We start from the raw sequence: 18,443 nt of genomic DNA, 5'->3' as shown, positions 1-18,443 counted from the left end.
AATTTTGACAAAATCTTCATTCATGATAAAACGAAAACAGTGGAAAATTCAGCATAATGAATTCAACAGATGTTTGATAATCGGACAGTTTTAAACGTGCTTTTTTGTTTGAAATATTGGCAATTTCAAAGACAATAAACTAGCTGTGTCAATGAAGCATGACAAATGAATGCAACACAATGAACATGAGGTCATTTCCTTTCAATATAAAACAATTTAGGCAAAAATCTTTTCTATTTGACCAAAATAAGACAAACGATATAAGTTCACCCACTTTTTGTAAAGCAACATTATTGCAATGGAACTCGTCAACTCAGGGAAAAAAATTTCATCTCTCAATAAAAGAAATGAGAAAGATAATGTGTGGGTGAATTCTGATGATCTTAAAATGAATATAGAGAACATGGAAGAAAGGAAAGACAGTGAAATACAATCAAGAAATGAAACAATTACAAAGAGTGAATTACAAGCAGGGAATGAAGGAGCAGAAAAATTGAAGAACGAAGAAATAGAGAAAAAATGTAGCGATGACGAACTACCAAACGATAAAATACCAAACAAAACAAAAAAGAAATCAAAACGACGAAGTATCTTCAATCGCAAGAAAAATTCGAGCGTCAAAAATGCAAAAGTACAATCGAGCAGTAAAGACAATGCACCCAATGTTGAAATATGGGACAGCCGAGAGTTTTCTACAGATAAAAAAATGACAACAGTTATTGGTGATCAACATGTCGTTGTAAAGGAAGAAACGATGAAAGTGGAGGAACTGGGGCACAGTGACGTAGAAATTTACTACAGCGTGGGCGAGCTTAGCGAAGAAGAAGAAAAGAATGAAGAATTGTCGTTAACTGCAAACAAACGTAAAACAAGAAAGAGTTTCTTTAAACGTGGTCTATCGTTAAAGCGTAGAAAGTCAAAAAATCAAAACAAAAACAAAGCAAATAAAACAGAGGAATGTGTAAAGAAGACAACAAAAATCCACCAACAAGCGAAAATCAAGAAAACGGTACTTATGAATACAGCGAGGAAAATAATGTTTTGGTTGACAAGAAAGATGCACCAAGTGATAAAGAAAATGATTACAATGGTGAAAATGAAGACCTAGAGGAAAAAGACAGCAATGGTGAAAATGAAGATCTAGAGGAAAAAGACAGCAATGGTGATAATGAAGATCTAGAGGAAAAAGACGGCAATGGTGATAATGAAGATCTCAGAGTGAAAGACTGCAATGGTGAAAATAAAGATGATATTGAGGAAGATGATGACCTAAATAAAACAAGGAAAAGAAAAGTGTCATTTGCTGATGCCAGTGGCCCCAAACTAGAATCACCATCTGATCTTTCTCAAAAAGACATGCATGTCAACAACTCTGATGACGACACAGTTACAGCAGAAGACATAACATGCGACCCGCTTGACACAGCAACGAAAAATGCCAATCTTAAGATTGTTATAACAACTTCAGGTAAGAACATGAGCTATATATATTTACTGGAGTGCTCATTCCTGAACAATGATTTAGAGTAAAGATTGGCCATATGAAATGAATAAAATAATTATCATATGAAATGAATTATTTGAAATTTACTTTGTAACTTCTTCAGGTGAAGATGACGAGCTTACTGAAGTATCAAGTATTGCGTCAGAATTATTGGCTTCATCAGATGCTAAAGATACAATATCAACCTCAGATACCAGTCGTTTGCTTATGTTTATTGACACAGAAGAGACTGGATCAAGAATTACATTGGAGGGAACCAGTGAAGGCTCTGAGTATGAGATATATCAAGAAAGAAAAACCAACCATGTTAATGAAGTTGAGTCAACTTTAGAGAAGCCCAAGTATGATGGTAATATTCTACATAAAGACTTTGACTGCAGCTTGGAAGAAAAAAGATCTGTTTATCACTCAGAAATCACAAAATTGCAAAGTGAGAAAAGCGTGATTGAAGATAGGCAACAAATCAACAAATCGTATGAAATGTCAGTTGAGTTATCTCAAGTACGCAAACATACTTTGTTTGGAATAAAAAGACTGTGTTGTGCAGTAATGTAAATGCTACAAAACATTTACTAGTGAGATGAATTTAATCTTTAAGGTTGTGGATTTAAGTTATCTTTAATGTTTGAGATGCAGTAAATAAATAAAAGATTTTGGATTTAAAAATGTTTGGTTACACTCTATGATTGAAGATGTTTTTAAATTATAATTTTGATTGACATTTTGTTGTTATCGAAGGAATAACAGACACAACTTGACATTTTGTTTTATCATTGTAGAAATTGTCTTTGATTAAAATATTATTGTTATAATCAAACAATAAAGTAAATGGTTTGAACCCAGGAGTATTGTTACATGTTTGTAGATGTAGATCGTCCAGGTTGGTAGAGTCCTGAGAAGGACAGTTTTTGTTGTTGACTGACATTTCGACAACCTTAGCTGTAGTCATCTTCAAAGTTGAAATGTCAGTCAACAACAACAGTCCTTCTCAGGACTCTACTAACCAGGACAATCTACATCCACAAACATGTAATAATCAAACAATGTTATTTGAAATCAGACATACTGTAAAAATAATTTATACAATCTATCCCAACTCTGGTAATTAACATAATTATATATTCATACCTCACATTCTTCAATTCATTTTGTCAATCTTTTTATCTTGATTAATATGAGTTGACATGACTCCAATATTGAAGCAATATACCTTAAAAATACGTTAGAAAAAATAACATTAAAAAATTCAAAGTGATAGAGTTTACAAACATAATTTCTGCTAAGCGAAGAAAAATTCGTCAATAGAACTTACCTTAATAACGAACTAATAAAAAGTTTAACGACCATCGCTGCCAAACATTTCACATAAAGCAACTTAAGAATATCAACAAGCTGTATAAGTCAGTCTCTTCGAACTGAAAACTTAGTAAGTTGACGCGGACGTCGGACGCAAATTTAAACTTTTGCAACAAATTTTTTAGTTTAAAGCACAGTTTACGCACGCGCACAACAAAAACAAATAAATAAATTTACATGCATAATTATGTAACATTGTACCATCCATTTCAATGGATCACCAATCACCACTATTCAACGAACTGAAAATTTTTGTAAACATGAAAAAAATATAGTTGTTTGCTATTGAATTTATCAATTTCATTACACGTTTTTTAACTTTACCAATTTCAAGACCCTCATTAATTATAGGTATTACATAATAGTCATTAAAGCAAAATTTATGGAAAGTTTAGTTATAAAAATTAATGTCTTATGTGAATTCTAAATGTCAAACAATACACTTCTGCAGTTACAGTTAACCTATAACTTATTACATTAAATATTTTATTGAGTATAATTTATTACATAATTAAGTACATATCATTATATTAAATTGCAAAAATAACTCATCATATTAAATATTTGAAAATTACTAATTAGATGCTTGCTTTAAAAGAAGCATTTTACATAAAAAAGTGATAATTTGTCAAGCGTGTTCCTCGCCATGGGAAACAGAGGGAAATTCGTCGGTGTTAATTGAGCCACGCAATGACAGCTGGGTGTCTATCGTCTCCTCAGATTTGTGGCAGTTTTCCTGGTATGAAAAGAGACAAATGGAGATATGTATGGGGATACCAATGGAGATGAATGAACAAGAGATATGATGATAATGATAATTTAACCTTTAGTTCATCACTGTACATTTCTTCATACAGATCATCACGAGTCAAAATACGTTTTCCGACAAATGTAAATGTTTCCTACATTGTCGAAGATATAAAACATAAAAATTGTAAACTTTATTTAAAAATGTAAATTTTTTCACTTACCGATTCTAATCTGGAATAACGAGTATCGACATTGTCTAATTCCTGTTTAGAGAGGCGTATTTCACACGTAATCTTATGTTGATTTCCTATAACATGAAGTAATATATAAGTTCATTAAATAACAATCACAAGATTCATGGTCATTGTCATCACATACTCGGCTTGTTCTTATGTTTCTTTTGAAAATCAATAGAAAAAGTAAACGCATCCAAGATAAACGCAACAACGATCGTCATTACAACCTGATGAATAAAATAACACATTTAAACATAGATTAGATTAAGATATAATATTAATTATTAATTAGTAATTATTTTACTATTCAGCCAAAGCTGAACAAGATAGAATCACGATAAAGTACTTTACCAAAATAACGACGTAAAATATCATGAAAAACATACGACTCCATTCCGTTGTAGCAAGTGCAAAACTGTCCTGTAAATCATGAGTTATGCGTAGTTAAACAGCAAAATTTTCCAATGGAAAAAATAAAGGATTGCTTATAGGATTACCATGATGACATGCCAATTGTTGACCACAGTTAACTCGAAAAGAGTCACTAAAAAATAAAATAACAAAAAATACCTAAGATTAAATATACATGGTAACTTTGAATAACTTTTTTCAAAGTATGTTCCTTTAAACTTCATACTGAGTCATAGCATTTGGTGTTTAACAAATATTTCATTTTAAGCATAAATGTTAATAATAAGACTGTTGCAATAGATTTTCCCTGAGATTGAATACGTCAAAGGTTTACAGCACCATAGAACTAAATATTTACGAACCGAAAGAACGAAAAAGATCGTCGAAGTTATTTAAATAGTAATATCCATTTTCCTGATATTCATTCAGATTGGAATTGTTTCTACATAAAGAAATGGAATAGTTTTTAATCACAAAATATTCCTGAAATGTTCATTTGAAAAATATTGATGACGTTCATTGGTGGAAAATTAACATGACATTGATTGGTTGAAAATATTGATGACGTTCGTTGGTGAAAAATTAACATGGAATTGATTGGTTGAAAATATTGATGACGTTCGTTGGTGAAAAATTAACATGACATTGATTGGTTGAAAATATTGATGACGTTCGTTGGTGAAAAATTAACATGATATTGATTGGTTGAAAATATTGATGACGTTCGTTGGTGAAAAATTAACATGACATTGATTGGTTGAAAATATTGATGACGTTCGTTGGTGAAAAATTAACATGACATTGATTGGTTGAAAATATTGATGACGTTCGTTGGTGAAAAATTAACATGACATTGATTGGTTGAAAATATTGATGACGCTCGTTGGTGAAAAATTAACATGACATTGATTGGTTGAAAATATTGATGACGTTCGTTGGTGAAAAATTAACATGACATTGATTGGTTGAAAATATTGATGACGTAACTTTAACGTGTTAAAAAGATAATTAATTTATGCAGTGTAGTCATTCATCTACCTGCAGCAAGATTTTAAATCAACCCCAGCAAATAGTTCCATTCCGACGATGGCAAAAAAATAATAAAACATTAAAATGACTATACCTAAGCTAAAAAGATAAACAGGAAATTATCAAAAATGATATTGAAACGAAAAAAAAATCGAAAATTTTACTGAAAGTCTTACTTCACCAAACTTGGTAAAAGAATTCTTAAGCTGTCAAAGATGACACGATAACTTTTGCGAAGTTTGAACAGTCTAAATAGAAAAAAATAGCAAATGAAAAGGCGTCTCTCGTCAAATATCTGATTGGTTAATTAAAATACTCACAATAATAATCTTATTGGTCGAAGGTAGATGGCAAAAGTTAAACCTGTATCAAAACTTCCCAGAACGTTGAGTATAGTTACCAATAAATCAAACCTACAAAAATTTAACATTTAAAAGATTATTGGAATTTGGATGTATAAATGGTGATTTGTAAAATAATCACATGAAAGTATGAACTTACCAATTCCAAAATGATTCGAAATAATCACGAATACCAAAAGCAAGTAACTTCATTACAGCCTCAACAGCATAAACTACAGAAAGTAAATAACAAAAATTTTTTGGCAATCATAGAAAAAAAAAGATGAAAAATCATTCATACTTGAAGTGAAAACATGAGAGTACCAATCTACTGTACTAAGATTTCGTTTAGATGGTTCCTTGTCTGTTTAAAAAAGACAAAATCAGTTATACAGGACAACCATTTTAAAAATATAATTTATCAATAAATCATTACTAACTTGACTGTATAATGACTTGTACGATGACAATACAACCATTAACACAAATGACAGCAACTGTCAAGCAAAGAAATGGTAAAATATTTTTTCCATTATTTTGAGTGAAATGTTGAAGATTTTCGTACTAACATATAAATACGTCGAACAACGTGAAGAAATAATCCTTAAATTTTTTTGTGACAACAAGATGAACACCTAATAAAAAATAAAAATCGTTAATATTTTAAACTCATTCCTCCGTCAAAAATGTTTGAAGGCAAGACGACGAAATTCCTTACATTTCAATATTTTACGAAGCCAAAATGGTAGACGGTATTGCTCAAACCACGTGCCATTTGTCGTCTTAAGCAAAAAATATGAGAAATGCAATGAATTATTAGAAGCATTTAATGTAGCTTTAGTAAGCTTTTACATCAGTGTAATAAGAAAAACGTCTATATTCTTACACAATGCCATGAAAGTTTAGTTACGCCATAAATATCACGAAATTCTTCCAGACTAGGGAAAAATATGAACGAATAAAACACGAACACAAAATCAAGTAATTATAAGTTTGAAATTACTTTAGCTTTCCAGTGTTTCCTTTATCGAGATGTTTAAACACGAGTTTTTTCCTCAAAGTTGCTGTAAGAAAAAGTGGCAGCACTAAATCAAAAGAAAGTTAAAAGATGCTCATAAATATAAACAATACTCACACATTCTAGGTTTAAAATACTTCATTAGTCGACGAAATTTGACGAAATCAATGCCACCTTCATCCTTTGAAAATAAAAGAACTGTTTTTGTACGTTTCAAAAAAATTGTTTCTTGAAGTTAAAAACCATTTGGATAAAAGTAGAATAATAAAAACATTACACATTTTTACGTATTAACAGCAGTTTTTAAACTTTTTAATCTGCAAAGCCTGGTCATGTATAGTGAGTGACAGTACGGCGACTGTTCTAAGTTGTACATCTGTTCTAAACATAAAAGTACTATTCATATGATGTTACAATTTATAAAGCTATAAATGTTAATTTACAATTTATCAGCAGTTATCAGTCATCTCAGTTAAACGTTATGAACACCTGTGACGTCACATGCTGATTTCACTAAATCAGCCTCATATAAAGAGCCCCCCCTGGTAAAACAGATGATTTTGATCACATCAGTGCACAGTACAAGGTCCAAGTTAATGATCATCTATGTTATTTGAATGTCAAAGTAAAATCATACTATACCATAGGATGTTTAATCTTGTTATACGCAAGTCTTGCACCTTCCCTAAAACCATAATTACATAAGAGTGGAGACAAAGACAAAATGCCATGTGATCAAATGGTATGAGTTATTTATTCATACTGTTTGTGAAAGTAAAGTCTGGTAAATTTCTTTTTATTTTTCAATGAGAATGTTGAGTAGACTGTCGCAAGAACCTGAAACAATAAATAGAATCTGAGGAGAAATCAAAATTGGTTCAGTTAGAAGTTGGTTAAGTAGAAAGTTATGAGAGCTAGACAAAATTTATGAGCTTTGGGGCTTTGAACAAAGATTACATGCTTACAAGATTCATTAGAAAATACAGCGCAATGGATATGTAGATAACGAAAAAACACAGATCCTTTGTTTCTATGGTACGCTGGCATCATCACATCAGGAAAACTAAAAATTAAATAAATATTTTGTTTGAAAAATTGTATTGATTTTTAAATTGTGAAGTAGCTATGTTGATTGATAACAAACAAAAATCATGACAAAAGTGCTTACTTGGCAGTTGTTACAAGTACAAATAGACTGACAAAACTTTCATGAATTGTACTGAAATTCTAGAAATGGAAATAGAAACAATAAAGCTGAAGTGTATATATATATATCTTATAGCTTCCCATAAATTATTAATCAATCATAAAATTCCTTACTGTGTCATCTTCATTAGTTGAAAAAAAGTAAAAACCTGTTGAACACAAAATTATAAACTCTTGTTCAATAAAATATATGAATCATCTTATTTTTTAATGGATCTGAACGATAGAGGTCCATCAATGTAAATATCTTTAAAATACTATTTTATGATAAAAGAGGCTTACCAAGAATGGAAAATATAATCATAAAGAAGAAGAGTAAAGCAAAAATGTCCAAAACTGGAATCATCGACTTTAGTATAGCACGCAAAACTCTGAAAACATATAAATCTATTGAAGCAACAAATTGTACCAACTGATCTATTTATAATTTTTAATGTACCTGCGCACTCCACCAAAATAGTAAGTGTCAAGAAGAAACAATGGACGTAGTGCTCTAGTTACTCGAAAATGTGAGTCATTTCTTATCATAACAACAATTACTTCAACTGTCATGATCACAATGAAGAGAAACTAAATTGTAAAAAAATAACATTCATCTTCATAAACATGTTATAAATAACACTGACCATAAAAATTCATTGGTCAATGATGAAGACCAAAGCAAGTTGTGTTCTTATCAACTACTTCAGCAGGAAATTTCTCTGTTAAAGATATAACTACACCACTTATGTTATTCATTTTTAAACATGGAAAAATATTTCAGTTTTCCTAAATTATATAATTGATTGATTGGTAACTTTTCTCTCATACTAAATTATTTAATGGCATTTTTGACATACCTTAAAAATAGTACGTTTATGAGTCTTGGAATACTTAATTCCTTGCCATTTAATCTTGACGGCAAATACACTGAACACTAACAAAAGAAAGACAATCTCAAGGACTCCATGAACCTACAAAATATGAAATTTTATTATTTTTTTGCAAACTATCGGTTTATAACTTTATGACAAATACAAAGATTTAAGCTTCATTTTCATGCACAGAAAACCAATTCTGAAGTAAACCACTTATTCTGTCCAATTTTAACCTTATATAACCTTATAGTGATCATTATTTATCTTAGGGTTTATATTTGTGAATGAAGATATTCATTTGGACAATTACTGATTAGTAAATAATAAAAGATTTATTGCCAGCAGTTACCCATATTTCAATAGACATTTGAAAAATTGCTGGTGGTTCAAATGCTGCAAGTGCAAGTAGCCCCACTGATGACAAAATATCCACAATTTTATAAAATGTTGTGTGAACAATTAGATAACACATAAAACGACTTCTGTCCAGATGGTCATTGAATTCATGATACTTTTCATTGGCTTCTCCTTTCTCTAAATATATAGCTGCCTCTTGATAAATGTAATGTTCTTGTCGATCTAAAAGTAATACGTAGTTATCATATCAAAACAAAACGTTTTATACAAAGCCCAAATCCAAATTTTTGGACAATTAAAGAAAACATTTAAATTTCCTTGGCGATATTGCCGCGATATGAAAAATAAAATCTTTCACATCAACAAATAAGCAATCAAATATTCTGCCATACATACACGTACGTTGTTTTTATAACGATCATAAAACGTCAAACAAAATTTTATTTATAAATTGAAACTTCAACCTATATGGCTTCCTGTACGAGCAAAATCAGACACTGAATCATCGTTTTCTTCGTAAGGGCCTTGACCATTTTCCATATGACAGCTCTTGCTCAGCTCCATTTTGAGAACTTCAGAGTCGTCATGGATGATAAGTTGATTTTGAAAGTGAAAAGTGAAAAGATAAAAGTTCTTTAGAGACAATGGTATTAAATCAATTGTGTTGAAAGTGTCAGACGATAAAAACATCCGTATAACACCACAGGGTGTAAAAATTCACTGGACTGTTACGTCTAGAAATTTTTGGTATTTAATAATTAATCTAGATCACTCTTTTATTCTTATGTTCTTTTCTAAACATTTTAAACAAACTTCATTCAGTACAGAAGACTGAAATAGTAAATAATATAAACAATAACATAAACAATAATATAAACAATAGTAAATAATATAAACAATAACCAATAAAGCGCAATAATTTCGCAAATCTCGACAGATTATATTATATCATAAAAGCACTATTGCTAATGCGCATTTAATACACACGAAGAGTTTTTTTAGAATAGACATGCTTCATTAGTTTTTTTAGAATAGACATGTTTTATTTTCACTCATACTGAAGATGGCATCATGAGATGTCGAAACATGTCTACTCTAAAAAAACTCGTCGTGTAGATTATATTATACTATCAATGCGCTTTATTTTATCGAAATAGGAGAAAGCAAATTTATATCGAAGGAGCACATTCATATGCTTGGGAACGACGATGGTGGAGGAGGTAAGGTACGACGATGGTGGAGGAGGTAAGGTACGACGATGATGGTGATAGGGTGGGACCCAAGTAGGACAAGTACGTTATGACAACGTTATGTTAACGTGGAATAACTACGTGGTGCGAACGTTGAGGTCTAATGTAGTGACAACGCTGTAATTTAAGTTGATAAAACGTTTTTTTGTGGACTCTTAGGAACGTAAATGCAACGTGCAAACCGACGTTAATAACAATGTTGCAGAGACATTATATTAAAAAAGCATTATTTTGTAGTTTTATCATGTCACTTTAACATATAGCGTTAACAAGGCTGAACGTTTAATTAAAACGTTGTTGCAATGTTGAGATACGACATGGTAGAAACCTTGGGATTTTTATGTTATTTCATAACGTCAAACAAACGTTAAGTGAACGTTTCGCAATTGTTTTTAACTGGAAGACCGTTGTGTGAAAGTTTTATCAAAGTTAAGTCAAACATCACCTTTCTACAACTGTAAACCAACGTTGTATTAACGTTGCTGCTACTTGGGGACGACTATGGTCGTGATGGAGAAGGACGTTGATTGTGGTATCACTATGGGGGGTATTGACCATCACAGTTGGGTACAAGTAGGGAGCTCTTGCCCCTCAACTATCCTAGTCCGCAATCCCTATTAAATGCTGTTGAAAGTAAGTAGAACGAAGAAATTCTTCGAGAAGACAAACGTGAAAAATTTTTATATAGTTACAAGCAGCATTTTGCAAGAGCACTTTTTTTATTAATACATAGCAAATTTCAGTTCCCAAATAAGTGAAATATCTCGAATTTGGCTTCTTGAAAAGTAGATTTGGCCAATTGGCTTCCATTGGTTTCCAAGAGTTATACAATACGTTGATAAAATACGTTTCGCAGAGAAACATCAATAGCTTTATGCTGCTCTATTTTAATTTCAAATACGTCAATAGTGTTAACATAGATAGCAGTATAATGATAAAATCAACTAACGTTCGATAAATATTGTTATAGCATACATTACACCCACACATTAAACCCCAACTATTTGCTAAAAATCTATATCATTATCTACTCGAACACATGAATTATACGAAAACTTGGTAAATAAACTTACAGAATAACGCAGCAGTATGCTTTTAACCCGAACAATGTTCGTTTTTTTGTGTGTTTTAGAGATTCCTCAATCTGACGAGCGCCAGGCGATTTCGCTCGATTTTTTACGTTCTTTTCACGATTGACTTTTTCATCTTCAGGTTTGTCTTCACTTTGATTGGATAGACTAAGATACGAAATTTCTTCTTTCTTTTCATTTTCCAAAACATCTTCAGAAGATGGACTGCCATTTTCCTGAGCATCTATTTGCTTTTCTTTAATTTCATCTACTTTTCCTTCTTCTCTTTCATCACCTTCCTTTGTTTCATTTTTATAACTTTCTAGTTGGTTTGATTCCAACGTTTCGTTTTCCTGTTTTGTTTTCTGTTCTTCTATTTCATCCACTTCCCTTTTTTCAGCTTCAGGATCTTTCTGTTCTTCCATTTTCAGTGTTTCAGGATCTTTCTGTTCTTCTTCTTCCAGTGTTTCAGAATCTTTCTGTTCTTCTTCTTCCAGTGTTTCAGGATCTTTCTGTTCATCCTTTCTTTTCGTTTTCTTTCTTCTTTTCATTCCTTTTTCAGCAGTTGTTCGTTTTCTTTGAATGTTCTTCTCCATCATCAGCAGTATCTTCTTCATTCTTTGCTTCGACTTCAAATTCATTCACTTCCAGTTTTTAGCTTCAAATCCTTTAACTTTAGGTGTTTCTGCTTCATCTTCTTCAACTTTATCGAAAACAAGCCCATCACCTTTCAAAGACTCCTCATTAGTGTTTGGAACCATATCGGAGCCTTGCGAGATAAATTTTTTGACACTTGACTTGTCATCGGCTCTCTCTTCAATTTCCTTATCCTCCAATGTTTCCGTATTTTGAATAAACTATTCTTTTGTTCATCATCATCAGCTACATTTTCACGCTCGACATTCACTTCAAATCTTTGCTCACCATCTAGCTCGCGCGGAAAAACTTCTATGTCATTTCTTTGTAATTTCTCAACATTTTCTGTCGTGCCAGAATCTTCATTACTACCATTTTCACCATGATTTTTTGTTTCTCCATCATTATCTGAAGAGGTTGACCGTGATGCAGATGCCATAGGTATTGTAACTTTTGATACAAAAACCGGTGGAGCTTCAACTTCAACTCGTGGTGTTTCTTCCATTTCTTTAGAAATTTCTTTAATTGTTTTCTTAGAACTTTCCTTATCCGACTGACTTTTAATGGAAACTTTTTCAGCCTTTTCTTTTTTGACTTTTGGATCATTTGGAGTTTTAACATCCCTCTCACCCTCGCTCTGAATAGAATTCTTTTGACCGCTGCCGTCTGGTTCACTTGTAATGTCAATTCCACCACCAGATTCAGGTGGAATTGCTTCGTTGTCATGTTTCGAGTGTTTTTTCCTATCTTCAAAAATTTGAACGATCGACGACTTTTCTGCTCTCCAGCATCATCGGCTTCCGATGATGTAATTGTGGCAACAGAACCAGAAACAGATGATCCTGTAAACAATATATTTATTGTAAAACAGCATCAAGATGACATGTCCTATGCTATTTAAAACAGTCAATGTTTATTTATTTATTACGTTTTGAGCTTTGTCAGAAGCATCGTCATCTTTCTCACTTTTATTTCTCTTTCTTACTTTCCTTCTTTGTAAGAGACTTCTTTCTTTCTTCTTCTACTTTAGCTGCTTTCTTTTCTTCTTTTTTCCTGGACATCGACAACATATGTTCAAAAGTGAATATAAAAATTCAAACTTACAGCGATAAATCTAAAACAATTACGTTTCTTTTTTCTTTTCAGTCTTGTCTTTTTTGCTTTCCTTTTCAATTTCTTCTTTTCCTTTATTTTTCGCATCAGATTTTAAACTCTTCTCCTTTTTTATACTTTCTTTCTTGCCTTCCTTTTTACCTAAAAAATTATGAAAATTATCAACTCGATATATATTCTTGGCAAACAAATTACGCAATAAGTTTTTCATATAAAATATTCGAAGAGGAATTATCCCGGATATTGTTTCGTCTTGGCAAACTTGACCAAAATTATTTGATTGAAATGTTCAACTAGCCTGGTTTTAAACGGTATTCTTTGACAAAATAAAGGAATTCGTCAAAATTTTCGACAAAAAGAAACATAAAATGTTTTTTTGTTATAATAATCATCAACACTACACAAACACTGCAGAAATAATGAAATTTTCATACACTGCGGTACTGTTGTACGAAACCGTAATAACAATACACACAATAGCAAAATTTTTTTGAACGCTTCAAAAATTTCTCTAAATAGAAAAGTAAACGATTTGAACTGAGCAATCACTGAAAGAAAATATCGCTTGATTACTAAATTTCTTTGTCGTTTGGAAAAAATAAATACCATTTTTTACAAGTTTGAAAATTTTATTATCCAATGGATAACACTATATCCAGCCCCTGTATTCTAACTAAACCTACTCAATTTTTTGAAAAACTCTCTTTGAGATACAGAAATATTTTCTACTAGGAGATTTTTTAAAAATTTTCAGGCCACAGGCATAGCTGGACATTTTTCAACCCTAACAAAAATCGTACTTTCTTTTTTCTTTTTTTCATTTTTTTCATCTTTTGATAGTTTTCTTTCGTTTGCAGTACTCTCTTCTTTGTCCTTTTTTCCCTCTTTTGATTTCGATTTGCTTTCTGATTTTTCAGACTTGCCACCAAAAAGTCCTTTCTTTTTAGACTTTTCGTTCTTTTCTTCTTTATTTTTTTCATCAATGTTAACAGCAATATCCTTTGAGTCAGACGAGGAGGCCATCTTTGACAATTATCTATTTTGAAAAGCAAGCATATTATGAATAAATGATGAACAAGAAAAAAATTTCCAACCATTCTGCAAGTCTTTCGGCAGGACATTACGCGTAAAAAGGTTTTAAAGCAATGCTATCAAAATCCTTCACAACAAGTTGGACTTTCGTTGTAAGTGCTTATTTTCGTAGCAAGTTTGATCAAAGAAATTTATCGTTAAATTAAACATTACCATTAACATGTTTAATTTTATATTAAACAAATTCAGGTATTTCAAAATAGCAAATACCATGGTGAATGGTGATAATAACAATGTAATAGTTCTTAAAACATGGTTATTATCATCATTCACCACGGTACTTGCTATTTTGAAATCCATCTTTAAGTTTGTCACCACGACAAAGTCTCTGTTTCAAAATTCAGGTATAATAACAGTACGCATTTTTCAACAACACGACTTGTAACACGAAGTGAGTTTCTTCATAAATTCAAGAGAGAATACGCTATTGTGAAGTTGAATGTTTTTTTTTAATTTCGATAATTTGTGGAAATATTATAAGTATATTTAATTTCAGCATTTTCTTATTTACATCAAGAACGGAAGTTATTTCAAGGCTACAAATAGTGAATTGTAAACAGAAGACTTATCGTCAGTCAGATGATACGACTTGCAGTGACAACAGCCCTTATCGATGACAAACAGATCAAAATCGATATTACCTACGGACTTTGTACTTGGTTCAATAACAAATTCTGAGTTATAGAAGTTTTAGTTTTTGTCTGTTTTTAAATTCATCGAGATATATTAAAAACTCAATTTTTAGTCGGATCACCAGAACGACCTAAATTGCCTAAATAAAACAGACCAAATCACTTTCGCGCTTTCTTACGGCAATTTTGCAAAACAAAGCCAAAATTGGCATAACAAATATAACGAGTAACGTCGCAAAGCAATATCACACAAAGATACTAAATATTGCTATCATTACAAATTTACATCACAATGCAATATATGCATGGCGTTTATACAAACCGTTCGAGACATTTTTTCTCATATAAATTCATTTCACTTCGACATAGTACTAGACAAGTTTTACTATTCCTAAGCTGAGTGGCTGAGCTAAGTACCATGGTCTGAAATTTGAACTAAGAAGTATGATAAGCAAAGAATGTAAATATACTCAATACATAGCAATTACGTCGTTCTAAAAATGTTTTAGATGTTATTCATATTGCTCACGCTAAACTATAAACTAAAATATCATGCAATTCCTAATAATGGTCATATATTGTTCAATAAAATATTCACCGATAAGAAATTCAAATACATGAAAAGTTAGCCAGATTGTGCAAGTACATTTTGAAGAGTTTAAGTCATTATTGAAAATCCACTCTATAATTAAGGAAATACCTAAATGATAAGCAATTTATCCTGGCATTTTCGCACACAGACATAATCGCTAGCTAACAAGATGAAGATGAAAACCTCAGACGTTGCATTTCACCACAAAACATGCATTTGCATTTAAATATTGAAACAGAAGAAGAGAAAAGGTACAAATGAATAACACACACAGCAATTACTGAAAACCTACCAATTAACAAAATACCAATTCACAAGCAATGTCGAACTCCAATCTCTAGTAAATGGGTGGTGTTACAGATCAAGATTCTAGCTCAACCAACGTTTTCGTGCAGTGAACGTTCTGTTTTATTTCTAAAATCTTTCAACAATAAGCATCGTTATAAGTCCCATGAAAAACTCGTGACCACTAACGACGGTGTCACAGTTGGTCCCCTGATTACAATTCAAACTATCTTCAAATTTCATGGCTCAATGAATCGAGGGTGGTCAAAGTTCATATGGGGTCACACTAACACGGTTTTCTTATCACCGGCAATTTATACACAGGAATTTACACCCCGGTTGAATGGGCGAGAGGACAATTTACCCCTACGGCTATGGTTAGTTTAGAGGTTTTAACTCGTAGGTAATATATTACATAAAATATTGGTAAATGAGCGATGTGTACGATGTGTTATTATTCTTTTACTTCTTCTATTCACTTTTTTTATTAACACATCTGATTTTTATTCAAATGCTGTTATGAAAACGAATAAAAACCTCAACGTTGAAATGAAATTGAAAAGAAAAACAACTCGCATATGAGCACCTTCCTAATTTCACCAACAGGCCCACAAATATACCGCGAAAACTATAGAGATGCAGCAGTTACCAAACCAAATAATAAAATAAGCAATTCTTTTATGTATCCCTGTAGTATAAGGATACAACATTAAATTACAAACAGCCATAAATCAAAAATGGACTTTTTCGTGTACTTATGCATAGCTTTACCGATTTTAGTATGATTAGAGTCTGAGTGTAATCATACCAAAAACTATAGAGGCGTTTTTTAATATAGTTCAATGAAATTACTTTTTAAAAGCTAGCGGGGAGCAAATCGCAAGCGTGGGAGTAAATGAAAATGAAGTATCGACAATTTATGCATTTCGCTTCCTGATGAAAAACTGAACTAAGTAACAACTAATTCCGTTTCAATTGTTTCAGTAATACTCTATAATTCCCCATATTTACATTGTCTTAATACACTAGTCTAATATACAATTGAATGCTATACACATTTGAAGACTTGCTATCTTACAATATACATACACCAAAATCAACATAAGAGATATTTACAATGAAAGATAATAGTTACGCAACGACTAGCAATAAATCAATTTCTTATGATATACATAAACGTAACATATGACAGTTCACATTCATGACAAATGAATCTTCCGCTGATTATATAATATCTCACCATTCGACCGGACAACAGGACGGACAGGAAAGCAGGAAACGCAATTGGTGAAAAGCTGTATATACAAAATTTTATGCCCGTGCTCGCATGACAAGTTGGCTTAAAGCCAACCATTATCTTTTATCATATGGGCCATTTCGATGATAAATTTACCCTCTTTGTATTTCTGACTGTTTTCAAAAGCATGTTCCTTTGATAAAAAAAGACAAAAAGATCGTTAGCATCGGCTAATGACAAAATGTTATGATTTATACGACGCCCATTTGCATTTTATTTGCGAAACAAACTCGACTCGACAGATGGCAACACAATAAATTTAGATAAAGAACATGGCACGTAGAACGGAAAATGTCAAGCTTGTGATTACTCTAGCATACATTAAAACACGACAGATCAAGGTTAAAAATACATACATATTTCCAACCCAAAGTGGTTTTGCAGTTTTCGCAAAAAATGTCCGCAACAGCATGTAGACCTGTCAAGAGTACTCGCTCCTCAGCTGGTCCACAACCAATATTCACACTGTTAAAAGATGACAAAAAATTAAATGAAGAATAACACAGACTGAAATTGTTAAGGCTTTTACTTACACTTTATTAAAGAGATACGCTCTTCCTTGACTTCCTTGAAACGACTTAATATTAAATAAAAACAGTAGGATTTTGCCTCATGTATATAAACAAAGCTAAATAGTTCGTGCCAAATAATTTTCTATCACATTGAAGGATACTAAACAGTAATGAAAAGAATCAAACCTTAGAAATAAGCTCGTCGTGATTTGCTAAATGAGCTCTGCAATGGATACAACTGTAAGTACGATAGCAGTCGGGCAAATAAGCTTGAAATGTTTTTCCCATTTTTGTTCTAACACCAGCTTTCGTAGGTAAAATTTCTACGGCAAAACGTTCAAAAGATGATCAAAAACCTATCGCATCGTAGAGAGTGACAGTAATACTCAACTTACTTCAAATAAGAATTTAAAAAAATCTGTATTTTCCTCTGCTATCAACAACGCACTTTCACGAGTTTTCGTCGAATTTGCGTATGTTTTGTTGACGTCTTTGTTTTAATGTTTTCACTTCTACTCATTCAACCAATCATAACGCTGACACTTTTTAGCAATAGCCAATAGGAGTACTTTACTACGGGAAGACCCCGTGGAAGATCCTTTTGAGACAAAAATAAATGCCAATGATAATACTTGTGCTTGACAACGGAAACGCGAAGTTGAAATAGAACTGTCATTCATCAGGTCCTCTATTTGCAATAATGGTCCAATTTACTCGTGAAGTACTTATCCTTCCGTGGTTTTCATATGATATGAAAGCAAAACTTTATATTTTTATAAAGTATTTCCAAATTGTTTTTCTTTGAAAATGCAATACAGGATAATTCAAATGTAAATATCACATTGGCACTTCGACAGTTCTAAATCTAATATTAAGTTCTAGTTATCAGTTTTAATGAT

General features: G+C 31.8%; 4 protein-coding genes across 4 annotated transcripts; 1 reads left to right on the top strand and 3 right to left on the bottom strand.

Moving 5' to 3' along the window:
- Window positions 1-30: 30 nt before the first annotated feature.
- Window positions 31-2,282, top strand: LOC124435022 (serine-aspartate repeat-containing protein D-like). Its single transcript, XM_046984970.1, has 2 exons — window positions 31-1,468; window positions 1,608-2,282. The coding sequence occupies exons 1-2, from the start codon at window positions 958-960 to the stop codon at window positions 2,057-2,059; spliced, it is 963 nt and encodes a 320-aa protein (XP_046840926.1). The 5' UTR covers window positions 31-957; the 3' UTR covers window positions 2,060-2,282.
- An 833-nt stretch (window positions 2,283-3,115) lies between these two features.
- Window positions 3,116-9,756, bottom strand: LOC124435018 (two pore channel protein 1-like). Its single transcript, XM_046984965.1, is given in 29 exon segments — window positions 3,116-3,596; window positions 3,685-3,762; window positions 3,832-3,917; window positions 3,989-4,073; window positions 4,198-4,266; window positions 4,344-4,390; window positions 4,620-4,699; window positions 5,296-5,385; window positions 5,463-5,534; window positions 5,607-5,699; window positions 5,788-5,860; window positions 5,929-5,991; window positions 6,068-6,124; window positions 6,197-6,262; window positions 6,346-6,409; window positions 6,514-6,565; window positions 6,631-6,691; window positions 6,763-6,826; window positions 7,288-7,330; window positions 7,409-7,482; window positions 7,611-7,659; window positions 7,661-7,708; window positions 7,814-7,872; window positions 7,966-8,000; window positions 8,134-8,222; window positions 8,291-8,421; window positions 8,691-8,804; window positions 9,058-9,287; window positions 9,530-9,756. Coding segments are annotated over 29 exon segments (2,406 nt in total). The 5' UTR covers window position 9,756; the 3' UTR covers window positions 3,116-3,488.
- A 1,259-nt stretch (window positions 9,757-11,015) lies between these two features.
- Window positions 11,016-13,018, bottom strand: LOC124434747 (ribosomal biogenesis protein LAS1L-like). Its single transcript, XM_046984647.1, has 2 exons — window positions 12,950-13,018; window positions 11,016-12,863 (listed from the first exon to the last, which is right to left on the bottom strand). The coding sequence occupies exon 2, from the start codon at window positions 12,024-12,026 to the stop codon at window positions 11,385-11,387; it is 642 nt and encodes a 213-aa protein (XP_046840603.1). The 5' UTR covers window positions 12,027-12,863; window positions 12,950-13,018; the 3' UTR covers window positions 11,016-11,384.
- Window positions 13,019-16,699: 3,681 nt separating this feature from the next.
- LOC124434750 (protein yippee-like 1) lies at window positions 16,700-18,017 on the bottom strand. The gene is made up of 5 exons (XM_046984649.1): window positions 17,940-18,017; window positions 17,731-17,867; window positions 17,566-17,609; window positions 17,389-17,497; window positions 16,700-17,165 (listed from the first exon to the last, which is right to left on the bottom strand). The coding sequence occupies exons 2-5, from the start codon at window positions 17,830-17,832 to the stop codon at window positions 17,076-17,078; spliced, it is 345 nt and encodes a 114-aa protein (XP_046840605.1). The 5' UTR covers window positions 17,833-17,867; window positions 17,940-18,017; the 3' UTR covers window positions 16,700-17,075.
- Window positions 18,018-18,443: the final 426 nt, after the last annotated feature.

Source organism: Xenia sp. Carnegie-2017, unplaced genomic scaffold (assembly GCF_021976095.1).
Source record: "Xenia sp. Carnegie-2017 unplaced genomic scaffold, XeniaSp_v1 HiC_scaffold_14, whole genome shotgun sequence".
In the NCBI taxonomy this organism is placed as follows: Eukaryota; Metazoa; Cnidaria; class Anthozoa; order Malacalcyonacea; family Xeniidae; genus Xenia; species Xenia sp. Carnegie-2017.
Note: the sequence above shows the minus strand (reverse complement) of the source record. Positions and strands in the feature narration are given on the sequence as shown.

What these genes read in the sequence shown, in the direction of transcription:
- LOC124435022 (XM_046984970.1), top strand. Translation starts at nt 958, where the DNA reads ATGTGTAAAGAAGACAACAAAAATCCACCAACAAGCGAAAATCAAGAA. An exon ending in GATTGTTATAACAACTTCAG is followed by an intron (nt 1,469 to 1,607) that starts GTAAGAACATGA and finishes TAACTTCTTCAG; the next exon opens with GTGAAGATGACGAGCTTACT.
- LOC124434747 (XM_046984647.1), bottom strand. Translation starts at nt 12,026, where the DNA reads ATGAATTTGAAGTCGAAGCAAAGAATGAAGAAGATACTGCTGATGATG.
- LOC124434750 (XM_046984649.1), bottom strand. Translation starts at nt 17,832, where the DNA reads ATGGGAAAAACATTTCAAGCTTATTTGCCCGACTGCTATCGTACTTAC. An exon ending in ACGACGAGCTTATTTCTAAG is followed by an intron (nt 17,610 to 17,730) that starts GTTTGATTCTTT and finishes TTTAATATTAAG; the next exon opens with TCGTTTCAAGGAAGTCAAGG. An exon ending in GCGTATCTCTTTAATAAAGT is followed by an intron (nt 17,498 to 17,565) that starts GTAAGTAAAAGC and finishes ATCTTTTAACAG; the next exon opens with TGTGAATATTGGTTGTGGAC.